General features: G+C 41.8%; 2 protein-coding genes across 3 annotated transcripts in view; one reads left to right on the forward strand and one right to left on the reverse strand.

Annotated features, from left to right (window-relative positions):
* The window catches only part of HCAR2 (hydroxycarboxylic acid receptor 2), a 37,838-nt gene extending 25,056 nt beyond the window's left edge, over nt 1-12,782 (forward strand). The window contains exons 4-5 of one of the 2 annotated variants that reach the window (XM_035016917.1): nt 313-433; nt 12,500-12,782. The gene's annotated coding sequence lies outside the window, so the exon portion shown is untranslated. The remainder of the gene's footprint in view (nt 1-312; nt 434-12,499) is intronic. The other variant, XM_035016918.1, reaches the window with a different exon arrangement.
* KNTC1 (kinetochore associated 1) overlaps nt 7,769-22,315 on the reverse strand; it is a 70,513-nt gene continuing 55,966 nt past the window's right edge. Inside the window, exons 50-64 of the mRNA XM_035016919.1 lie at nt 22,079-22,289; nt 21,843-21,952; nt 19,488-19,534; nt 17,712-17,790; nt 16,432-16,550; nt 15,737-15,872; nt 14,993-15,088; nt 14,566-14,622; nt 13,410-13,464; nt 13,258-13,321; nt 12,594-12,723; nt 11,000-11,089; nt 10,398-10,543; nt 9,544-9,629; nt 7,769-7,992 (exon numbers count right to left, since the gene is read on the reverse strand). Of these exons, the coding sequence (XP_034872810.1) occupies nt 7,982-7,992; nt 9,544-9,629; nt 10,398-10,543; nt 11,000-11,089; nt 12,594-12,723; nt 13,258-13,321; nt 13,410-13,464; nt 14,566-14,622; nt 14,993-15,088; nt 15,737-15,872; nt 16,432-16,550; nt 17,712-17,790; nt 19,488-19,534; nt 21,843-21,952; nt 22,079-22,289 (1,437 nt within the window). The 3' untranslated portion in view covers nt 7,769-7,981. The remainder of the gene's footprint in view (nt 7,993-9,543; nt 9,630-10,397; nt 10,544-10,999; nt 11,090-12,593; nt 12,724-13,257; nt 13,322-13,409; nt 13,465-14,565; nt 14,623-14,992; nt 15,089-15,736; nt 15,873-16,431; nt 16,551-17,711; nt 17,791-19,487; nt 19,535-21,842; nt 21,953-22,078; nt 22,290-22,315) is intronic.

Below are 22,315 nucleotides of genomic sequence, written 5' to 3' on the forward strand. Positions count from 1 at the left end.
ACTCCAAGATTCATGACCATGTGGAATGTGACCCTATTTGGAAACTGGGTAAAGATTAAGATGAGATCCAATGACAAGTGTCCTTATAAGAGACAGAAAAGGACATTCAGAGACACACAAAGAAAGCCATGTGATGACGGAGGCAGAGACTGGAATAAAGAGGACACAAGCCAAGGACACCTGGAGCCACCGGAGGCCAGATTTTCCCTTAGAGCCTTTGGAGGGATCATGGCCCTGCCAACGCCTTGATTTTGGACTTCTGGCCCCCAGAACTGTGAGAGAATAAATCCCTGTTTTGTTTGTTTGTTTAAGTAGGCTCAATGCCCAACGTGGAGCTCGAACTCACAACCCCCGAGATCAAGAGTTGCACCCTCTACGGACTGAGCCAGCAGGGCACCCCAAATTCCCACTGCTTTAAGGCTCTCAATTCATGGTAAATTTTTTTTTTTTTTTTAAGATTTTATTTATTTATTTGACAGAGACACAGCGAGAGAGGGAACACAAGCAGGGGGAGTGAGAGAGGGAGAAGCAGGCTTTCCACTGAGCAGAGAGCCCGATGCGGGGTTCGATTCCAGGACCTTGGGATCATGACCTGAGCCGAAGGCAGACGCTTAACAACTGAGCCACCCAGGCGCCCCTCATGGTAATTTGTTATGGTAGCCCTGGAAAGTAAGAGACATTCAGGGCAAACGGGAGAAACTGAATTTTCGACAACTGCCTTTCAAGAGACCTAACATAGGAGGCCAACAGAAAACGTGGCTAAGAGTATGGCTTGGTTTCTGACTCTCATCCTTCTGAGCCTTTCTTCCTTCACATTGAAGATCTCTTCATCTACCTTATGACCCTCACCACTTACCTTTTCTTTCCATCCTCACTGTCAGTCTCTTTTCCACCTCTAAGCCCAGAAGTAAAAATGAAAATCTAGAAAAGTCCCACCAGCAATCCAGATGAACCCAAAGCATGTAACTTCCTTAGAAAAGGTGACCCGTTAATCCATGACTATGCAGAATTCTTACTTCCACATGGCAAACTTATAAATTTTTTATTTTTAAAAATATTTATTTATTTATTTATTTGAGAGTGAGAGCCCGTGAGCAAGGGGAGGAGCAGAGGGAGAAAGAATCTCAAGCAGACTCCCCGCTGAGCAAGGAGCCAGATGCCGGGCTCTATCTCACAACCTCAAGATCACGACCTGAGCCAAAATCAGGAGTTGGATGCTTAACTAATTGAGCAACCCAGGCACCCCTTGATTTTTATTTTTTTTTAATGTTTTTAATTTAAGTAATCTCTATACCCAGTGTGGGGCTTGAACTCATGACCCTGAACTCAACAGTTGCTTGACCTTCTGACTGAGCCAGCCAGGTGCCCCAAGAATCTTTTTTAAAAAGAGGGTGAGAGGGATGCCTGGGTGGCTCAGCTGATTAAGCATCCAACGCTTGGTTTTGGCTCAGGTCGTGAGATCAAGCCCTGTACTGGGCTCTGCTCTCAGCATGAAGTCTGCTTGTCTGCTCCCACCCCTCTTTTATTAATCAATCAATCAATCAATCAAATCTTTTAAAAAAATTAAAAGAGAGCAAGAGAAGCATGAGCAAATGCATTCATATCATTTGATGACAAAAGTTTTCCTACACATTCTTACACATTTGGCTTCTATGACCAAAAACAGCAACTACAGCACATGTGACATTATGGAGTGGGAAAGAGGAGAGGAAATTTTGTAAATTACTACTACTTCTTTTTGATGACATAACAAAAAAGGCAAGCTGAGAGCAAAAGGTGACCTGACACTCTGCATACTCCCCCACCCCAAGGTGGAAGTGGGATATATGTGGCATTTCTCAGGTACTCACGACTGCCCAAGAACTAAGGAAGGAAAAAGCAAATGGTTAACTGATAAAGATCACAGTCACGAAGGACATAAGACTCCATCAGTTTGCAACTGTCTTAATGATTTACCAGAAAAGCACAATCTTGAGAATAGTCAGATCTCCAGCAACCTATAGATTCAATTTCCTGGAGCCCTAATGTCACCTTCCTCCTCCATAGGATAAAAAAAACCTATATAATCAGTCACTCTATACTTATAATGTAGCTTTTTCTGCCCACAGGTCCTGTCCCCGTGCTTTAATAAATTCACCTATTTGGCATGGAAAATGTCTCAAGAATTCTTTTTTGGCCATTTGCTTTGAGACCCAAACTCCAAATTACATTTTGAGGTATGAAATATAGTATGGATTATGAATAATATATCTTCCTAAGACTTAAAAAAAAATCAAGTCTATAAAAAGAACATTAGAAAAAGATGAGTTGGTAATAATCTTGGTTTTGAGGGGTGCCAGGGTGGCTCAGTTGGTTAAGCATCCAACTCTTAATTTCAGCTCAGATCATGATCTCAGGGTCAATGAGATGGAGCCCTGTGTCTGGCTCCAAGCTGAGCTTGAGTCTGCTTGAAATTCTCTGTCCCCCTCGTCCTCTGCTCCTTCCCCTGCTCATGCTCTCTTTCTCTCTCTAAAAATAAATAAAATCTTTAAAAAAAAAAATCTTAGGGGGGCGTCTAGGTGGCTCGGTCGGTTGGGTGTCCAACTCTTGATTTCGGCTCAGATCATGATCTCAGGGTCATAAGATCGAGCTCCACATTGCGTCTGTGCTGGGCATGGAGTCTGCTTAAGATACTCTCTCTCTAAAATAAATATTATTTTTTTTAAGAGTTTATTTATTTGACAGAGAGAGAGAGAGAAAGCACAAGCAGGGGGAGTGGGAGAGGGAGAAGCAGGCTCCCCACTGAGCAGGGAGCCCGATGCGGGGCTCTATCCCAGGACCCCGGGATCATGACCCGAGCCGAAGGCAGACGCTTAACCGACTGAGCCACCCAGATGCCTCATGATCATGGAGTCTTATCTGGTATCTTGGATAAGTCTGGGTATACATATTGGGAAAAAAGTTGAAAAAATCTAAAAGTACCAAGATGTTTCAAAAGCTATTGGATATAGTGATTTTTTTCATAATAGAAACAACCCAGATGTCCGTTAATGGACAAAATATGGTCCGTCCATAATAGAGAACGTTATTCTACCATAAAAAGGAATGAAGCAGTGACACATACTCCATGATGAACTTTGGAAGCAGCATGTGAAGTGAAAGAAGCCAGGCACAAAAAGACACATATTGTAGGACCCTATTTATAGGAAATGTCCAGAATAGGTAAATCCATAGAGATGATGGTTGCTTTGGAGAAGGGGGTTGGCGGGGGGAAGTACAGGGCTAGCAGCTAAAGGATATAGAGTTTCTTTTAGAGGTGATGTAAATATTCTAAGATTGACTGTGATGATGGTTACATCCGTGAAACACCCGAGTTGTACGCTTTAAATGGGTGAGTTGTACGGTACCTGAACTAGATCTCAATAAAGCTTTTTTTAAAAAAAACAGTAAGAGTAGTTATCCAGGGAAAGTCAGTTTCGAGGTCACATTCTTGAGTCCTACGAACACTGGAAGGAGAGGATTGCTCTAGAAATTTCTGTTTTCCCTTTAGAAAATATTCAGCTTTTGTTGGGTCTAGAAGCACATGCTCTTGTTTTCTGGGTGTTTTCAAACATGTAAAGAACGCCAGACAACACCACCACCACTTTGTCTTTCTCTAATGGTTTGTAGCGTTTCTGGTAAGACTTAGCTGTTTTGAGTTAACATTTAGACTCATTTCGAGGGATCCAATGTGTTAACATAAAAACTGCAAACAGGTTCCAAATCTCTGGGCCCCAGAAGACACATTAGAAAGAAGACTGATTGGGGCGCCTGGGTGGCTCAGTCATTAAGCGTCTGCCTTCGGCTCAGGTCATGGTCCCAGGGTCCTGGGATCGAGCCCCGCATCAGGCTCCCTGCTCCGTGGGGAGCCTGCTTCTCCCTCTCCCTCTGCCCCCGCTTGTGTTCCTGCTCTCGCTAACTCTCTGTCAAATAAATAAATAAAATCTTAAAAAAAAAAAAAAAAAAAAGAAAGAAGACTGATTATCCTACCTTTTTCCAGGCCAGCATTTCTATCCAGAAGGGAGGGGAGGGAGAGCATTCCACTAACAAAATTCTCTACTCCAAGTAGTCAAAGCAATGAAAACTTAGCCACCTCGTTCAAAGCAAGAGAAGAATGAAAGTCTGGGTGTGAGTCATGAGAATATAGTAGGACATTTACTCATTCAGTTGTTGCTAACTTCCCCCTTTCTGTATAACAAGGTGCTATCACATGTTCATGTTAATAAATTAGCTACCCATTTTCAGGGTAAAATACATTCAAGGAAGAAATTTTACCCTGAAAATGGGTAGCTAATTTATTTTATACATATTTATTAAGTCTATTATATGAGACTCTATTTTAGAGTTTGGGGACGACATGATGAGTAGTGAGACAATCAATAAACCCGTCAACCATGATAACTTTGGATTGCTTTAAGAAGTAAATATGGGGCGCCTGGATGGCTCAGTTGGTTAAGCAACTGTCTTTGGCTCAGGTCATGATCCTGGAATCCCTGGATCGAGTCCCGCATCGGGCTCCCTGCTCGGCAGGGAGTCTGCTTCTCCCTCTGACCCTCCCCCCTCTCATGTGCTCTCTCTCTCATTCTCTCTGTCAAATAAAATAAATAAAATCTAAAAAAAAAAAAAAAAGTAAATATGTTAACGCCATAGGAAGTGACTAGGGTGGTGGGGGGAAGGCAACTTTGGTTGGGCTGGTGGGGAAGGCGGGTCAAAGGAGAAAGTGGTAGACATCCAGGCTAGAAAGGTAGGTGGGACTGAATCATGCAGGACCTTCTAAGCCACAGTATGAATGGCAGGGAGCACTGAGCTGTAACTGAAACCCAGCTTTCTTTCTTTTTTTTTTTTTTAAGATTTTATTTATTTGAGAGAGAAAGAGAAAGAGCGTTTGCACATACCAGTGGGGAGAGTGGCTGAGGGAGAGGGACAAGTAGACTCCCCGCTGAGTGAGGAGCCCCATGCTGGGCTCAATCCCAGGACCCTGAGATCATAACCTGAGCTTAAGTCAGATGCTGAACCAACTGAGCCACCCAGGTGCCCCTGAAATCCAGTTTTTAATCCAGTGCATTATACAAATGTGACAGTTTCCAGGGAATGCCTTTTTGCACTAGATCTACCAAGAGGAGAGCCTTTTATTTATTTATTTATTTTTAATGTAGGCTCCACACCCTGTGTGGAGCCCAGTACAGGGCTTGAACTCACAACCCTGAGATCAAGACCCAAGCCGATATCAAGAGTTAGATGCTTAACCGACTGAGCTACCCAGGCACCCCTGAGCAAAGCCTTTTTTTTTTTTTTTTAAAGATTTTATTTATTTATTTGACAGAGAGAAACACAGTGAGAGAGGGAACACAAGCAGGGGGAGTGGGAGAGGGAGAAGCAGGCTTCCTGCAGAGCAGGGAGCCCGATACGGGGCTTGATCCCAGGACCCTGGGATCATGACCTGAGCCAAAGGCAGACGCTTTACGACTGAGCCACCCAGGCGCCCCTAGGAGGAAAGCCTTTTTATAACTCATCTTCCTAAAGTGGAGTCTGTTTCTAATTTGAACAAAGGTGCCTGTGTGCCTCAGTTGGCAACTTGGGTCTTGTACTAAGTGAAATGAGGAGCCCGTGAAAGCGTGATGCGGGCACAGACAAGATCTGGCTTGTTTTAAGGATAAACAGTATGGAGAATGGCTGTATGGGGACAAGAGTAGAAAATAATCAAGGCTAATAAAAATATAATAAATAGAACAACAAGGATCCTACCTAACTGTATTTTTGAACTTCAAATGAACTGAAAATAAAAGTTAAATATATTTATATTTCAGGGGCACCTGGGTGGCTCAGTTGGTTAAGCGGCTGCCTTCGGCTCAGGTCATGATCCTGGAGTCCTGGGATCAAGTCCCACATCAGGCTCCCTGCTCAGCGGGGAGTCTGCTTCTCCCTCTGACCCTCCCCACTCTCATGCTCTCTATCTCATTCTCTCAAATAAAGAAATAAAATCTTTAAAATAAATATATTTATATTTTAAAAAATTACTTCTGTGGCGTACCTAAAGCTCACCCTTTGCTGATCAGAACTTTATTGGAAACACTGAAACCAGTGTTAAGAGTGGGAAAGAATCATGCCCCTTAGCTTGAGTCCATCAGGCGTGCTGAGTCATTTCCCATTTGTTACCTTCTGGTGCCACCACTTGACCCCTTCCATTCCTTGCACATTTATGCCCAAGAAGACAATTCCAGGCTCTGCTTTCAAAAGCAGTCAGATAGTTTTCATAAGGTTCCATCACATAAATATCAAAGAAACACAGACGTAAATAGTGAGATACCATTTTCACCTATCATACTAGCAAAAAGTTTTTAAAAGTCAGACTGGTCCATGTTAGGGAGAAGAGGTAAAGCAGACATGTCTTTACCTGGTGGGAACGGGCATTTGTGAAGATCTTTCGAAACATAGGGAGTCTGGCAAGGTGCATCTAGGGCTTTTAAGATCTTCATTCCCTTTCATCTGGTCAATCTGTTCCTGGGAATCCATTTTAAGGAAATAATCCCAAATAAGGAAAAAGCTTCGTGAAAAATATTGGTGTAGTCTGAATGTCCAGAACAAAGCAAGTGAAGGATCATTTAAATCTCCTTAGGAGGTTTTACAAATGCAGGAACTAAGGCTTTGAGAAGTTACAGAGCTTGTCCAGGATCGTCAGGCAGCTAGTATGGGACAGAGTCAGGATTCAAATCCAGACTAGTTTTACCCCCAAACCCAAGTTCTTAATCACAATGCTACACTGAGTTTTCTGTATAGAAATAATGTTTTTCTCAATGGGAAAAACAAAGGGAAGCTCATTCTCATTTATAAAATTCAATTTATTCAAGTTATACACCTGTCTAGAAAAACTACAAAGACAAGAGTAAGAGGTGCGGTGGTTTCTGCGCAAGGAGGCGGCAGCGGGCTTTCAGCTCCACACTGCCCCCCTCCGCCCCAGGCCAGCCTGGGTACTGCTGCCGCTGACGGCCTGCGACCCGCAGCCGAACGGATTCTGGTTTGGTTCTGTCATTCCTGGCATTGGCACAAGAATTAGAAGGTTGGAAAAAGCAAAGACCTGCTTCTTTTCTCTTCTGGTGGTGGCCTGGCAGTGGCTCCCCCAGCTCGGTGTTGCAAAGCGGGGGAGGGGGGCCAACCCAGGGGCGGCAGCCTCCAGATCTCAGCTAACAGCCCCTTCCCCTCTGCCTCTCTAGCCCAACCCCTCCCCACCCATCTCCCCGTTGCTTTTCAGTCCTTTTAACACCTTTGCAGCCAATTCCTGGCATCCAATCCTTTTCTGCCTGAAATAGCTAGAGTGGTTTCTATTTTTCAGGCTGGCCGTTGATATGGTCTGCTGCAAAACTTAGATACATATTTACTAGAATTACATTAAAAATATTGACACTATTCTTATTTGTATATGAAGATACAGGATATAAGTAGTTGTTTATCTTGTGGAGGGAGCAAAGTATTTTTTTTTTTTTAAGATTTTATTTATTTATTTGACAGAGAGAGACACAGTGAAAGAGGGAACACAAGCAGGGGGAGTGGGAGAAGGAGAAGCAGGCTTCCAGCTGAGCAGGGAGCCCGATGCGGGGCTCGATCCCAGGACCCTGGGATCATGACCTGAGCTGAAGGCAGACGCTTAACGACTGAGCCACCCAGGCGCCCCAGGAGCAAAGTATTTTTGCATTTAGTTTCCTTCATATGGGGTGCAAAAGATCAATAGTCTCCACAAGTTATACAGTGACTGGTAAAGAAAAGGTTTATTAATTCAAGACATGAGTTCTTTATGGGATAATCATACTGCTATGAAGCACCTTAGTTGTTATTTGCTGGTTAACATTTGACAAGTTATAATATATCAGTTGTACAATTTTAAAACTGTAATAAATATGATTAGTTAATAGTAGACTCCAAGCTTCCCTTTGTTCTTAAAAAAGGTTGGATGATCCACTATGATCCACTAAGAAACATCTAAATGGGAAGAAACACAGAAGCATTTTTATTAGTGTCATTTAGTTTTTTCAATAGAAAACGGTATGATAAACTATAAAATTGAAGACTTAACTGTATTGCTAAACATCCACATATAAAATTATTTGGCATTTAAACAGATAGGACTAGAGAAAAACAGATACATTTTAAGGGCCACAAATTTGTCTCCTGAGTCAATAATCTCCCTTTTAAAAAAAGTAATCTTATGCCATTGAACACAACAGACTGGAAGTGAACAAGGGAAGTTATTAATGAAAGTTAACAAAATGTAGGCTTATTTTAACATGCTTGATCCGGACCAAAGGAGGAGGAAAAAAACCCACAATAATTTAATTAGGTTTACTAAACTACCAAAACATGATCAAAGTAAAAAATTTTAGGGGTGCCTGGCTGGCTCAGTTAGTGGAGCATTCCCGTTGAGAAAAACATTATTTCTATACAGAAATGCTCTCTTGCTCTCTCTGACAAATAAATAAAATTTTTTAAAAAATAAGATTTTTTTTAAAATAAAGATTTTATTTATTTATTTGTCAGAGAGAGACACAACGAGAGAGCACAAGCAAGGGGAGGAGCAGAGGGAGAGGGAGAAGCAGACTCCTCACTGAGCAGGGAGCCCGATGCGGGGCTCGATCCCAGGACCCTGGGATCATGACCTGAGCCGAAGGCAGATGCCTAAGTGACTGTGCCACCCAGGTGCACCCCCTCAAAAATATAATCTTAAAAAAAAATAGAAGTAAAAAATTTTACCTTATATTTAAGTTAAGGATAGGAGTAAGAATAATTTATATGCATATTTTACACATGAAAACATTTGGAAGGATGTATACTAAAATCCTATTAACAGTGAGAGATTTCAAGAGATGAGGGATTGTTTTGTTTTTGGCTCTTACAAAAATTTTTTCTTTTTTTTAAAAAGACTTTACTTATTTGTCAGAGAAAGAGAGCACAAGCAGTGGGAATGGCAGGCAGAGGGAGAAGCAGACTCCCCACTAAGAAAGAAGCCCGAGGCAGGACTTGATCCCAGGACCCTGGGATCACACCTAAGCTGAAGGCAGATGCTTCACCGTCTGAGCCACCCAGGTGTCCCTCAAAAAAATTTTTTTTCTATAGTGAACATATGTTTTTGGTAATTAAAAAGGAGAAGAATTAAAAGCAATTAATGCCCAAGCACAACATTAACCAATGCTTTTTGAAATTTAGCTTTTCATTTGCTTCAATATGAAAAATAAGACTTTATGAGGAATTGTAATGCTGGAAAGCACCCAAGAGACCATGTGGTCCAGATCCAAAAACTAGACCCTGCATAGGCTCAGCGACTGGTCCGAGGCCACACTGCCCAGAGAGTAGAGTCATGGCCTCTTGATTTCTTGTCTATGACCCCCTTATACAGAAAGCAAAATACTAAAATATACACACTTACACATAAAAATACATTTATCTCCACAACACCAGAACAAGTTGGTTCAAGGTCAAGACCCTAAATATAAATGGTGTCAGGTTAGAACCCAAGTCACAGTGGGCCGGCTTTACCTTCAGGATTCCACAGGGAATCTGGTGCTGCAGGTTTCCCACAATGCTTTGCATATTCAGTTATAAAGACTGAAGCCTCATCCAAACTATGGAATTGGAAAGAAAAAGAGCATCATGAGGAAATTCTCGGGGCGGGGGGGGGGGGGTGATAAGTATGTTTCCTACCCTGACTGTGGTGATGGCTTCGCTGGGGGATATATATGTCAAGATTTATCAAACTGCATACTTGAAATATGTGTAGCCTATATGTATATATATTGATTATATCTCAAAAAATAATGTTTATAAAGGACAATGTGTAGCTCTGGTTGGATCACAAGTGGTAAATAAGCAGAAGGAAATGCATGGCATGGTAACGAGAAAGGGACGCATCCCAAGTGGCCACCACAGTTAGACTAGATGTGGGGACGGCCCAGGAAAGACTTCCGTCCTGACTGGGCTGCCCTTCCTTAGTACCAGCCATTTCTCCCTTCTCCTTTTCACTTTCCAAATTCATTCCCAACCCTAACCCAAGAAGCTGATTTCCAAACTTGTGGGTGCAGGAAAATTAGACAATCAAGCTTAGCAAAAATTATATTACATAAAAGCCCCCAATTCTCTGAGCAAGTGTCTAAGGAATAAAGCTGTAACTCAGGTTGTAAAGCAGGACTGTGAGGGGCGCCTCGGTGGCTCCGTTGTTAAGCATCTGCCTTCGGCTCAGGTCATGGTCCCAGGGTCCTGGGATCGAGCCCCTGGGATCACAACCCAAGCCGAAGGCAGATGCTTAACGACTGAGCCACCCAGGCACCCCCAAAATAAAGGTAAATTTTAAGGAAATTCTACAGTAAGGTGTTTTTGTTTGTTAATTAACTTACCTTAATTCACTTGCCAGATAGTTTACCAGGTCAGTGATGTTGTTGGTATTCATCATGTGCAATTTCAACACTTGAAAGTATTTTGTCTTCGCCAAAATCCCAAACTCCTTCTTACTTATGATATTATTCAGAATTAGATTTCTAATCTATAGAATAACAGGTATCGTTATATTAAAAATGTGTGAAATTCCAAGGCCTTATTCAATACCCAAAAGTTTCTTACAATCACAAGTTAAATTAGCATTGTGTTGTGACTAAGCCTCTTTTTTAATGAAGTGGGGAAGGGGAGATGTTTTGGCCCATTTTAGCAACAGATTAAATCAATAAGAAGTAATTGCTGTTAAGCACTTTGGAACTTTTTATGAGGAAGATCTGCTTACAACAACAAGCATTTAAGGCTATAAATTTTCCACTGAGTACAGTAGCATATAAGAGAGAGGGGTCTCTGCCTTTTAAAAAATTTACTGAAGTTTTAATAAAAGCAAAACAATTTTACATATTGCCAAACGGATAGTAGTTTTCAGCTTAATTTTGATTTGGGGAAAATTATTACCTCTGAGATCAAATTTTTCAGTGAAAAGGAAATGAACTTTGCCTCTTACTTGATGTGAAAATCCTGCCAACTGGCCAGTATTCATATGCTCTTCTAATTGCTGTAAAATGATCTGAGGATTGCATGAGCCCAGAAAATTCTAGAGAAAAAAAAAAAATCAAAAACACAATTAATGGAAAAGTGCTATTACTACTAATTTCTGTTAAATCTGAAAGGTTTTCATTCTTAAATTTGGAATATTTAAGAATTTCTATTATAGGAAAAAAACCACCTCTATCATGTAACAAAAAATTATGGAAATAAGGAAGACATTTTACAAATACCTATTGTAACAGCAAGAGCTGTTTAACAAGCATTTTGTCATTCTAAGTGCCAAAAGGAATCTATTTAAATAATAAAATTTTGAAAAGCATCAATGGATGAGTTTATGAATAGTAAAAAAAAAAAACCAGGGGCGCCTGGGTGGCTCAGTTGGTTAAGCGACTGCCTTCAGCTCAGGTCATGATCCTGGAGTCCTGGGATCGAGTCCTGCTTCGGGCTCCCTGCTCGGCGGGAAGCCTGCTTCTCCCTCTCCCACTCCCCCCTCTCATGCTCTCTCTATCTCATTCTCTCTCTCAAATAAATAAATAAAATCTTAAAAAAAACACAAAAAACAAAAACCCAAAGTCAAAGACAAGCACAGATGGCTGTGAAAAAATGCAATGAATAGACCAAATGACAGATAAAAAAATATGCGTGTTCTTTTATATAGATCTCTATCTACTGGCTTATCTACCTTTGGGGAAATCCCGCAAAACATTCCCAAGTGCTTTGTTCTCTTTGTTCTGTACTGTAAAGGGAATGAGTTATTTTTTAAAAGTTCTGTCCTCAAAATGCTCCTGGCTCCCTTGTCAGACACCCACACACAAAACCCTCTCTCTTAACTCCCACATGCAATCACTAAGTCATGCTGCTCCCTCCAGTTCAGTCTCACTGCCACACCCTGATACAGGGACAAGTGCCCTCCAGCCTCTCCCGCCCATCCACAGGCTCCAGTGTGATCCACGTCCAGTCAAGTGCAACGGCTTCCCACTCTTCCCTTCTTGCCTCCTCTCTCTTCTGATCAAACCCATGGACTGTTCCTTCTGAAACAGGGCCTGAGCATTTCACTTTCCTCTTCCAGGAAAACTGATGTTCCCCCACCTCCACCAGATAAAGAACAAGGTCCAAATACCTTTTTTTTTTTTAAAGATTTTATTTATTTATTTATTTGACAGAGAGAGAGAGACACACACACAGCGAGAGAGGGAACACAAGCAGGGGGAGTGGGAGAGGGAGAAGCAGGCTCCCCACTGGGCAGGGAGCCCGACATGGGGCTCAATCCCAGGACCCTGGGATCATGACCTGAGCCAAAGGCAGACGCTTAACTGACTGAGGCACCCAGGCGCCTGGTCCAAATCCCTCTTAAGGCATCTCTCAGATAGACCCTGACCTACCTTTCAGGTTTACCTCCTGCTAAACCTGCATACAAACCACCCACCACTCAGACTGATGTACTCATGCTTTGCAGGTATGGTAAAAAGAAAATGCAACCCTTCTGCAGGGGACATGCAGTATGGGACCTTCTGTTTTGGCAGCCCCAGAGGAATAATTTGCGAAGATACCTTAATTTGCTGATGTCTTTTTTCCGAGTGGGGCATAAGCATTAGACAGGCCAGTGCAAAAGCCGGAAGCTCTAACTGGACATACTGCCTGGCTACTCCAACCATGTCGAGATCATCTGAAACTGGACATCTTCGAGAGAACACATGGATTTGTTAATATTAATTAAATTAAATTAATTTGCTACCTGACTCTGGTTTCAATGACTTTAAGCATTAAAATGCTGGGGCATAACATACACTTAGTAATGAGTAGCTCGAGTCTTTCATGGCATTCTTCGTGGAATAAAATAACCTACCTACTGGAACACAGAGTACTTCTTGCTGCTGTGATTATGTCAGAAAGCCCACACATGCCTAAAGACACATTCTCAGAAGACTCAAAACCTCCAAGACAGCACTGCATGATTTAGGGTAGTCGTAAAAGTACTCTGTACATACATTAAAACTAATTATGGAGAACGCTTACTGACTATCCGTTTACTAGCTGCACTACATGTGGAAAGTAGACATTGTAAAAATATGAGAGATAGTTTACCTTAAAAACAAGAGGTGTGCTTAACTTCCCAAGAAAAAGGAATTACTTGAAAGACAGGTTTATTAGAAAAGAATTTTATAAGCAATATATATGACTTTTTTGGGGTAGGAAAATAAGTATTTTACTTACTCTAGAACAGCGACGAGACTCTCACAACAATCTGATAACTGACTGGGGCTCAGAGGACAAGACGCTGAAAATAAACAACAATAATGTACACACACACACAGGTATAGAGCTATAAAATGCTACTGTCAGTGTTTCAGGGGAGATAAAAATACCTGAAAATAGGGGTACCTGAACCACACGCTGCCAAGCTTTGCTGAAGTAGGGAACCTGGGGAGATAAGCACATTAGGGGATTCATGCCTGGGGTATCATGAACTCTCTTGGTTTTGCAATCACAGAACTATATGCTTAGAGCTTATGTTCTGAATGCTAAGACCAAAATCATAAATTGGTATCTTCCTGTTTGAGATGGTTAGATTTTAGGATAATTTTCTTTCCTTCCCTCCCTCCCTTCCTTTCTTTTTCTTTCTCTCTTTCTCTCTCTCTTTCTTTCTTTCTTTCTTTCTTTTTCAAAGTAAACTCTACACCCAACATGGGGCTCAAACTCATGACCCTGAGATCAAGAGTTGCATGCTGTACTGACTGAGCCAGCCAGGCACCCTTGGATAATTTTCTTCATAACTGTATAGTTCAGGATCATATTATACAACCTTGGCTGATACATTATTGTTTCATTTGGGGGGAAAAAAGCGTCAGAATCCAACTCAGAAAAAAAACTTATACTGTTGTGTGCCAGACATTGTGTAAGAGCCACAGGAAAGGGGCAAGCAGACAAGAGAAAGGATTTCATTTTTATTGGTTTGTTTTTAAAGATTTTATTTATTTATTTGACAGCGAGAGGGATAGGAAGAGCAGGAACACAAGCAGGGGGAGAGGGAGAGGGAGAAGCAGGCTTCCTGCTGAGCAGGGAGCCCGATGCAGGGCTCAACCCCAGGACCCCGGGATCATGACCTGAGCCGAAGGCAGTCGCTTAACTGAATGAGCCTCCCAGGCACCCCTCTCGGAGCCATTTTAACGGGACATCAGTTCTATCTGAGGAGCTGGTTGTACATTAGGTACAAAGTAATGTACCCGGCAGCCACAAGGCCATCAAGTGTAAATATTGAATTCTTTTTGTTGTTGTTGTTGTTGCTAAAGATTTATTTGAGAGAGAGAGAGCACAAGTGGGTACAGTGTACATGAGTGGGGGAGAGGCAGAGGGAGAGAGAATCTCAAGCAGACTCCCTGCTGAGTGCAGAGTGTGCCATGAGGCTCGATCCCAGGACCCTGAGATCAAGACCTGAGCCGAAATCAAGTCAACACTTAACTGAGCTATCCGGGTGCCCCGAAGGATTAAATTCTATAAAATTTACTTCAGGAAACTACATACCTGCCATAAAGAATGGATACTAGAGATGGCGGTTAAAACTTTCCTTAGATAAGGAATCTGGGGGGAAAAAATACAGTTGAGAAAATCACCACAATGGAAAACTTCAACATGAAATACCAGATTCTTAAATTTCCAAAAGAAGTATCAGTAAAATATATCTACCATGAGAACGACCAGGGAAGTTCACTTACTACATCACAAATACCAGAAAAGGTCAGGGAAACTTCCATTTGTTTCCAGCGAAATTTGTGTCATTTTTGAGTTAGCACTTCCTCTAGCCCAAGACCAAGTTAAGTTTGGCACGAACCCAAAGAGAGTGAATGTTTGCAGTGCACATCTGCTCAGTCACAAGGATCCGTGCAGAATGCTTAAGAGTTGCTGTGCAAAAGCTTTCACACAGACTGCAGTCCAGGGCACGGGGTCTTACCATATTGAAGCCAAGAAGCTTCTGCAAGAGTCCATTCCAAAGCTGCAGGTCATAGATTTTGTACTCCAAACAAAGTTCAGTCACCAATCTGACTGCCTGAAGCAGAAAATAAATTAAAAAAATAGTAATAATCATACTGCTTCAAGATACCAGGGAATCAAACCACCTGTGGAGAAGGTAGTGTGGCTACACACAAAATATGCTTATAATCTAGGTGTGTCTATTGCCTAGTTTCAGTGAAGGCCCCCTCTCTCTCTAATGAAAGAAAAAAAGAGACTAAGATTATTCTTTTTCTTTCTTGCTGGTCTGGATTCAAACGGCATCTTGGACTTTCCCTGCTGCCTTCTTTCTACCCAAAAGCAATTTGCCTGTTGGCCCTGTAACCTTCTCACCCTAGGCTCCAACTGCCTCAGAGACTGAATTCCCACAGCAACGAGAAGAGGAGCAACCCCCCCCCCGGCACAGGGACAGTCTCTTCTCCCCATCTGGATGCGGACACACAGGCCATGGGAAGGGACTACAGAAGTGTCCTCTTGGTGGTGGGGATCAAGCCCTAGGCGTTGAAGGACAGACGTAAGGGGACCCTCCAAATTGCATGTCACCTGGCAGGATAGGGAAGTAGAAATGGTCTCAGAGCAGTAGGCTTGTTCAGGAATGAAGAGTGTCTCTGGTTTCAGGCATTTGAGTGAGTACGCGCATCAGAGAAGATGGCGGACCCACCCTCAGACAGCTCCAAGTACATACCATGGATTCATGGCTGTGGTTTTTCCATAGACCCTTAATCATTCCTTCTTTAGGACTGTTGCAAAATAATTCATATGTGATGGGGATATTCAAAGTCTCAAATGACGCCAGAAAAGTTATGCATTTCAAGTAAGATCTGGAAAACAGAGGCACTGATGGGAATCATTCTTACAAACCACATTTACATTTGAGATAAAAGCCACCATAGGGCAATATTAGGTCTGTTTGTTTTTAAATGTCTATTTTTTAGGCTTCTAAATATATTCACTGAATATAACAGTAGAAAGAAATCAATGTGAACAAGATCAAGAAAACACTCAGTTCCTAAATGCCTCAAAAAACTAGGGAAACAAGATGTTCTCAGAGGCCTATGTCCCTTTGCCAAAATGGCGAGGACATTCAAGGCAGAACTAGGTTTACACGGCTATTCTAACGCACTCTTACAAACTAAGGTGCTTAATGTACACTTCCAAAGAACCAATCTGTTTCCTATTCCTTTTCTTTTCTTTTTATTTTTTTATTATTATTATTTTTTTTTCTTTTTCTTTTTCTTTTCTTTTTAAAGTAAGCTCTACACCCAACTTGGGGCTTGAACGCATGACCCCAAAATCAAGAGTCCCATGCTCTACTGACTGAGCCAGCCAGGAGCCCCATGTTTCCCATTTCTTAACACAATGAAAAAAAATTCTACTTACTTCACTTCTTCTATGGGTTTTTTGAAGAGAGATTCTATAGTTTCTTTGTCGGCCAAATACAGGAGACATTGAAGAGCTCGTGCTCTGTGGGCAAAAGTTAACTGGCGCACACCCAGGGTCTGTAAAACCAAAGCAGATCTGCAGAGACGCACGCACGCTGTGGCTGCCTACGTGAGTTTCAGCTTAGAAACCTCATTTTTTTTTTTGCCCTTAGGGAACCAGTGGTTCTCAAAGTGTGGTTCATGGACCCCTGGCAAGCCTCCCTCAGACTCTTTCAAGTGGGAAAGGGTCAAAACTACTTTCACAATGATTCCAGACGTTCTCTGCCTTGACACTGCGCTGATACTCGCCCCGGTGGGTAAAACCGCTGGGGCCAGTCAGGGTAGGAACAGCTAGCCACTGCCATGGCGTTCTTCACTGCTGAGCAAAGGTGACTTCCACTTACCAAGGTTCTTGGTGGAGCAGTAAAAATTAATTTTATGAAACCTCAACTCTTGAATACATTAACGAGTTCACACCTGAATACATATTCATTAATTAAAATGTATTCGTCAATGTTCTGGGTGACCAAATGGGAAGCACATGTAGAGCACATTGCAGATGGATGGTTTTTCAGGGAAAAGCACGTATATGAGCTGTGAGCTGAACTGGGCACTTTTCACGGAACGCCATTTTTATCTGAAGCAATGACTATCAGATAAACTAATATGCAAGGAAAGATAAAAGGGATGTTCTCCCCCTCTTGCTGTCGAGGACATAGAACCAGCATCTCAAATTTCCCCTCTTTTCTCCTTCTATCCAAGACCCATTTGCCTCCTGGCTCTACACCCTTTCTCTCCCTCCGTTCAACTGCCTCAGAATAGTTCCACAGGCAAAAGCCTGAAGGCCAAAGAGGTGGTGTTGCCTTTAGGGAAAAGGGAAAGTTTAATGTAGCTAAAGTTTAGTGGGGAGGGAGGGAGCATGACTAGAGGGTGCAGCCTGTCCTGCAGGGCCCCTGATAGTAGGAATGTTGCCTAACCAGGGAGTTAATAACTATGAATGCAGATAACCGTGGGAACTGTCAATAGGTTCAGTTTGCCAAACAGGATGTTGTGGAAGCCAGCACTAAATGGGGCTTGCAGATACTACAATCCTGATTATGAAGTAAGATATGCACTACTTTGAATAAGTGAACATTATCTTAATCATCTGTTAATGATATCAAGCATGGTAAAATATGCAGGAAAAAAATGCTAAGCTGAGATGCAAAGATGAGTTTTGACTCCGTGTCTAGGGCTTACAGTTGTAGCTGATGTTGCAAACACGAACAGCATTCTTGAACTGTAATCAATTGGACGAGACTGAAGGAGATACAGGACTCTAGGAAAAAATATTTTAAATTACATTTAGATTTTAATTTAGTGATAGATTACCCAAACAACAGACCTGTTTTACAGTCCTTAGAAAAAGTCACTAGGCATCCCAAACATGGGCCTGAAGGGTTATGGGTCAAAGGCATTTTTGCTTTTCCCTTTAATGAATGCTTAATCTTTTCTTGAGTTCTAATCATAGCTAAAGATAATAAAAATAATAAATGCTAATCGCCTCTCGGCCTTTTGGCTAAGGTCAAGTGTAATAATAAATGCTAGGCCTCAGTCTTCTCATCTATCAGCTAGTCAATCTGACAATTTAAATTCTATTTAAGGGGCGCCTGGGTGGCTCAGTCATTAAGCGTCTGCCTTAGGCTCAGGTCATGATCCCGGGGTCCTGGGATTGAGCCCCGCATTGGGCTCCCTGCTCAGCAAGGAGCCTGCTTCTCCTTCTCCCTCTGCTGCTCCCCTGCTTGTGTTCTCTCTCGCTGTCAAATAAATAAATAAAATACTTCTTAAAAATAAATAAATTCTATTTAAGAAATTAATACAAACTATAGCTACAAAGTACATTGGACACATGGAAAATTCTGTTTTAATTCACAGGACCTGTTAAGTGTTCAACCTCTAGACTCAGGCCTGACGGCCCCCTCCAGAGGAGAGTAAGTTGGACATGGTGGGCGGGGTACAAGGGAGGGAGAGGATGGAACTTTCAGTGGGAAAAGGCAGGAAGTTACAAAATTGGCATGAAGTATCCCTTTGAGATCTCCTTAGGATCACTTCTCGGCCTTTTGGCTAAGATAAAGTGAGATCTCCTTAGGATTTTCATTTTTTCTTCTCTCTCTTTGAATTGTTTCCCTCTAAGACTTTCCATTGTGACTGATTCAGTTGGACGTTGCAGGATGAATCTACCTCTTGCTTAGACAAAGGTGCCCCTGTGTTTGAACGACTAAGCAGGACAAGGTGGGGTCCACAGGAAAGGAGGGACCGGAGGGGGTGGTAAGCCAGCTCTGGCCAAACCAGGAGAAATTCTTCTCTTGGGTTTGCCATTCCCTATCCTCTCTCACTATCAGATCTCCAAGGCTGATGCAGGGCTTCACAAGTTACTTGACCTACTTTTGGTCTAGAGCAGGAATGGCAAAAAGCTGGCATGCATGTCACCACTCCCTCTCCCATGCCTGTGCCAAGCATCATTAATGGATTACCACATCTTTTTTGATCTGGGCCCAGACACAGTTGGCAAGCCATGACCAATCAGATTTAGCACATTAGATGAAACCAATGTGCCTTCCTAGGTCTCAGTCTTAGGTTAGAAGGGGAAAGGAATCCTGGTCGCCCATACAGGAACCAGCCCAGCTTACCAGGGTGAGAGAATACATAGGGGTCTGGGGCCAGAGTCCTAGCAAAGAGAGTCCTCCTTTGCTTGAGGTGCTTTCTTTGCTAAAGGTATTCTAGGAACCCTCAACATTAGTAGGGACTCACTGAGGGTTCAGAAATTCTGGATCTTGGTTGTTTCTTATTTATTCCACTGGAGACAGTTGTACATACTCATGGCCATATATCAACGGAATGATTCTGCTCAGAGTCTCAGAGACTCTGACCCAAGTTACATGAACAAAGTCTTTTCAAAACCAACCTCTGACAGATTTACTGTAAGATTCTTACTGGGCAATAAGATAAAGGCACATGTAAGTAAAGAAAGAGTACCTTCGTAGTGCTTCATCTTCTTGAAGTTCAAATAATTCCGACGGTTTCTTTGAAAAAGTGAAAAAAGTAAAATAAAAAACCTACAAAGTTTGCTGACTATATAAGCTAATATAATCAGATGAAAAACCCAATATACAGAATTATGTTTACATAGAAGAAATCAGAGTAAAACCCATCACTTTATGAAAAGATTTTTCCTTTAAAACGCGGTTTCCTCACATTTATTCAGTCAGTAAATATTTACTGAGCACTTACTATGTGCCAGGCGCAATTCCAGGCACAAGGGTGGCCTGAGTGAATAAAACAAATGTTCCTGTCCTCCTGGTGCTCACAGTCATTGGATAATTTTTAAAAGGAAAGGACTCCATGGATTTTAAAGAGTCGTTCAGTAATTCAGTATATCCAGGGACTTACAAAGCCACGTGCAAGGTGCTAGGTACAGACACAGTTCCTGGCCTCAAGATGCTGTCATTCAGGTCTCCAAATTTACGTAAAAGTTCAAACATGCTGGTTTCTGAGTCAACCAGATTCTACGTGGCCTAGCTATGCTTCTAACCATGTCCAATAAAGCACAGTCCTTGCTCTTCATAAACACTTAATAAATAAAGAAATACTTGTTACAATGAATACCAAGGGATATAAAAACTAATTAAAAATCTAATGTCATTTCAGTTATAGTATTTGTTTATAAATAGGTTTTTTTCGAGCATATCTGCCTAGTTGGATAGAGGAAGTCTCTCTGGTTGAGTTCTGCCTGAAAACGCAGAAGCAGCACAGAAAATTCTGCATTTGGAATGCCGAATCCCAGCATAAATTTAGATGTTAATGACACTATTTCTAAGAAACTGACACTATGTGCCTCCTGATGTGATACACTAAAAAGAACACATCACCTATACGGTGTTCTTGCCAAAAAGACACAACCTGAATCTAATCATAAGAAACATCGTGAGACCGAGACATTTTGTAAACCAACTGGCTGGCGCCCTTTAAAAACATCAATATCCCATCACAGTCAAAACAGACTGGAGTAAAAATCATCCGTAGATACTAAATCGGGTTATATGTGCGGTGGGGAAAGGAGTTTGAAGAGGAGCAATTGTCTCCAAATACCTCCCCTAATAGTTACAAAAAGAAATACAGTATAACTATGTTAATAGGGACACTGACAACATCGTAACCAAGTTATTTAAATTCACATCACCTATTAGGGCAAATAGATAGAGGCCTCCATATGTCATACCCTGAGAAGGACACGACATCACTTAGGCAGGATTCTAGCCCAAACTGCATCATTTGAATCTTATCATGAGGAAATATCAGATGAACACAAACTGAGAGGCAGCTTATAAAATAACTGGTCTGTACTCTTCAAAAATATCAGTGTCATAAAAGACAAGGAAAAGCCATGGAGCTGTTTTAGATTAAAAGAGACTAGAGACACAACAAATACATGCAATGCATCGTCCTAGACTATATCCTGGTCCCACAGAAGGAGTGGGGAGGGGAAATTGCTATTAAAAAGCATTATTGGGACAATTCATTATATTGTAACATGGATCATAGATTTGAGCCTATGTTTGTGGTATATCAATAGTGTATCAATTTTCAATTATCTAATTTTGATAATGATAGTATGGTTAAGTAAGAGAAAAGCCTTGTTCTCAGGAAATACAAACTTGTTAAGGGGTAAAGGGGCATGCATAGGCAATTCATTCTCAGACGGTCCAGAGAAATATTATAAATATATATATATTATAGGGTGAAACAAATATGGCAGAATGTTAAACATTGATGGAACTGGGTGAAGGGTGTACAGGAATTCTTTTCAACTATTGCAACTTTTCCATATATTTAAAATGATCTCGGGCACCTGGGTGGCTCAGTCGTTAAGCGTCTGCCTTCAGCTCAGGTCATGATCCCAGGGTCCTGGGATCGAGCCCCACATCGGGCTCCCTGCTCTGTGGGAAGCCTGCTTCTCCCTCTCCCACTCCCCCTGCATGTGTTCCTTCTCTCGCTGTGTCTCTCTCTGTCAAATAAATAAAATCTTTAAAAATAAATAAATAAAAATAAAAATAAAATGATCTCAACTAAAAAGTTAAATCACATGACCCTAAGAACAGGCCACTTCTTTTACACAAGAGTTAATCTAGAATCACCAAAAGGTAAAATAGTTGCAAAACAATATTTAAATGAAAAGAAAAAGGAAAAAACCTCATTAAAACTCATCAGATAACAGAAGGTATTAAAAGGAGCCAACGTTCCTTGTTCTAAGAGTCTGAGCCACTCATTAGAAGGTTCTGTCAGTGCGGGACAACAGAAAGAACAACAGATGCTCCCGGAGAATGGACTCACCTCCCCAGGCTTTGTGGGCGGGCATAGCCACTTCTCCAACAACATGTCCCAGACCTTCTCCAAATTAATTTCATTAACTTCAGCAATTTCTTTGGCAGCTGTGTGAATATCTAAGATATTCAAGATAAAGAATTAAAAAGAAGAAGAAGAAAAACCCAAGCTTTCAATGCAAGATAACTGGGAATCAAAATGATAGTTCTCCTTGAGCAGAAAGATGAGCGGCGTCTTGTCCTCACCGGGATAGTCTTTGCTGGACGAGTTCTGAATTCGCTGACTGATGCTGGGGTGTTCGTACAGACTGACAAGGAGATGTGCAGGTTTTCCTATGACTCTCAGATACTCTGCCAAGTTCAGCTTGTGGGCTATGAGCACGGCTTCAGTGCCTGACCGCCGATACTGGATATGAAGCTTCTTCAACAAAGCCTCTGCTTTTTCACGTGTTTCATCCTTTAAAAAAAAAAAAAATCACAAGC

The sequence above is a fragment of the Mirounga leonina genome, unplaced genomic scaffold (assembly GCF_011800145.1).
Source record: "Mirounga leonina isolate KUSES-001 unplaced genomic scaffold, KU_Mleo_1.0 Mir_171, whole genome shotgun sequence".
NCBI classification, from domain to species: Eukaryota; Metazoa; Chordata; class Mammalia; order Carnivora; family Phocidae; genus Mirounga; species Mirounga leonina.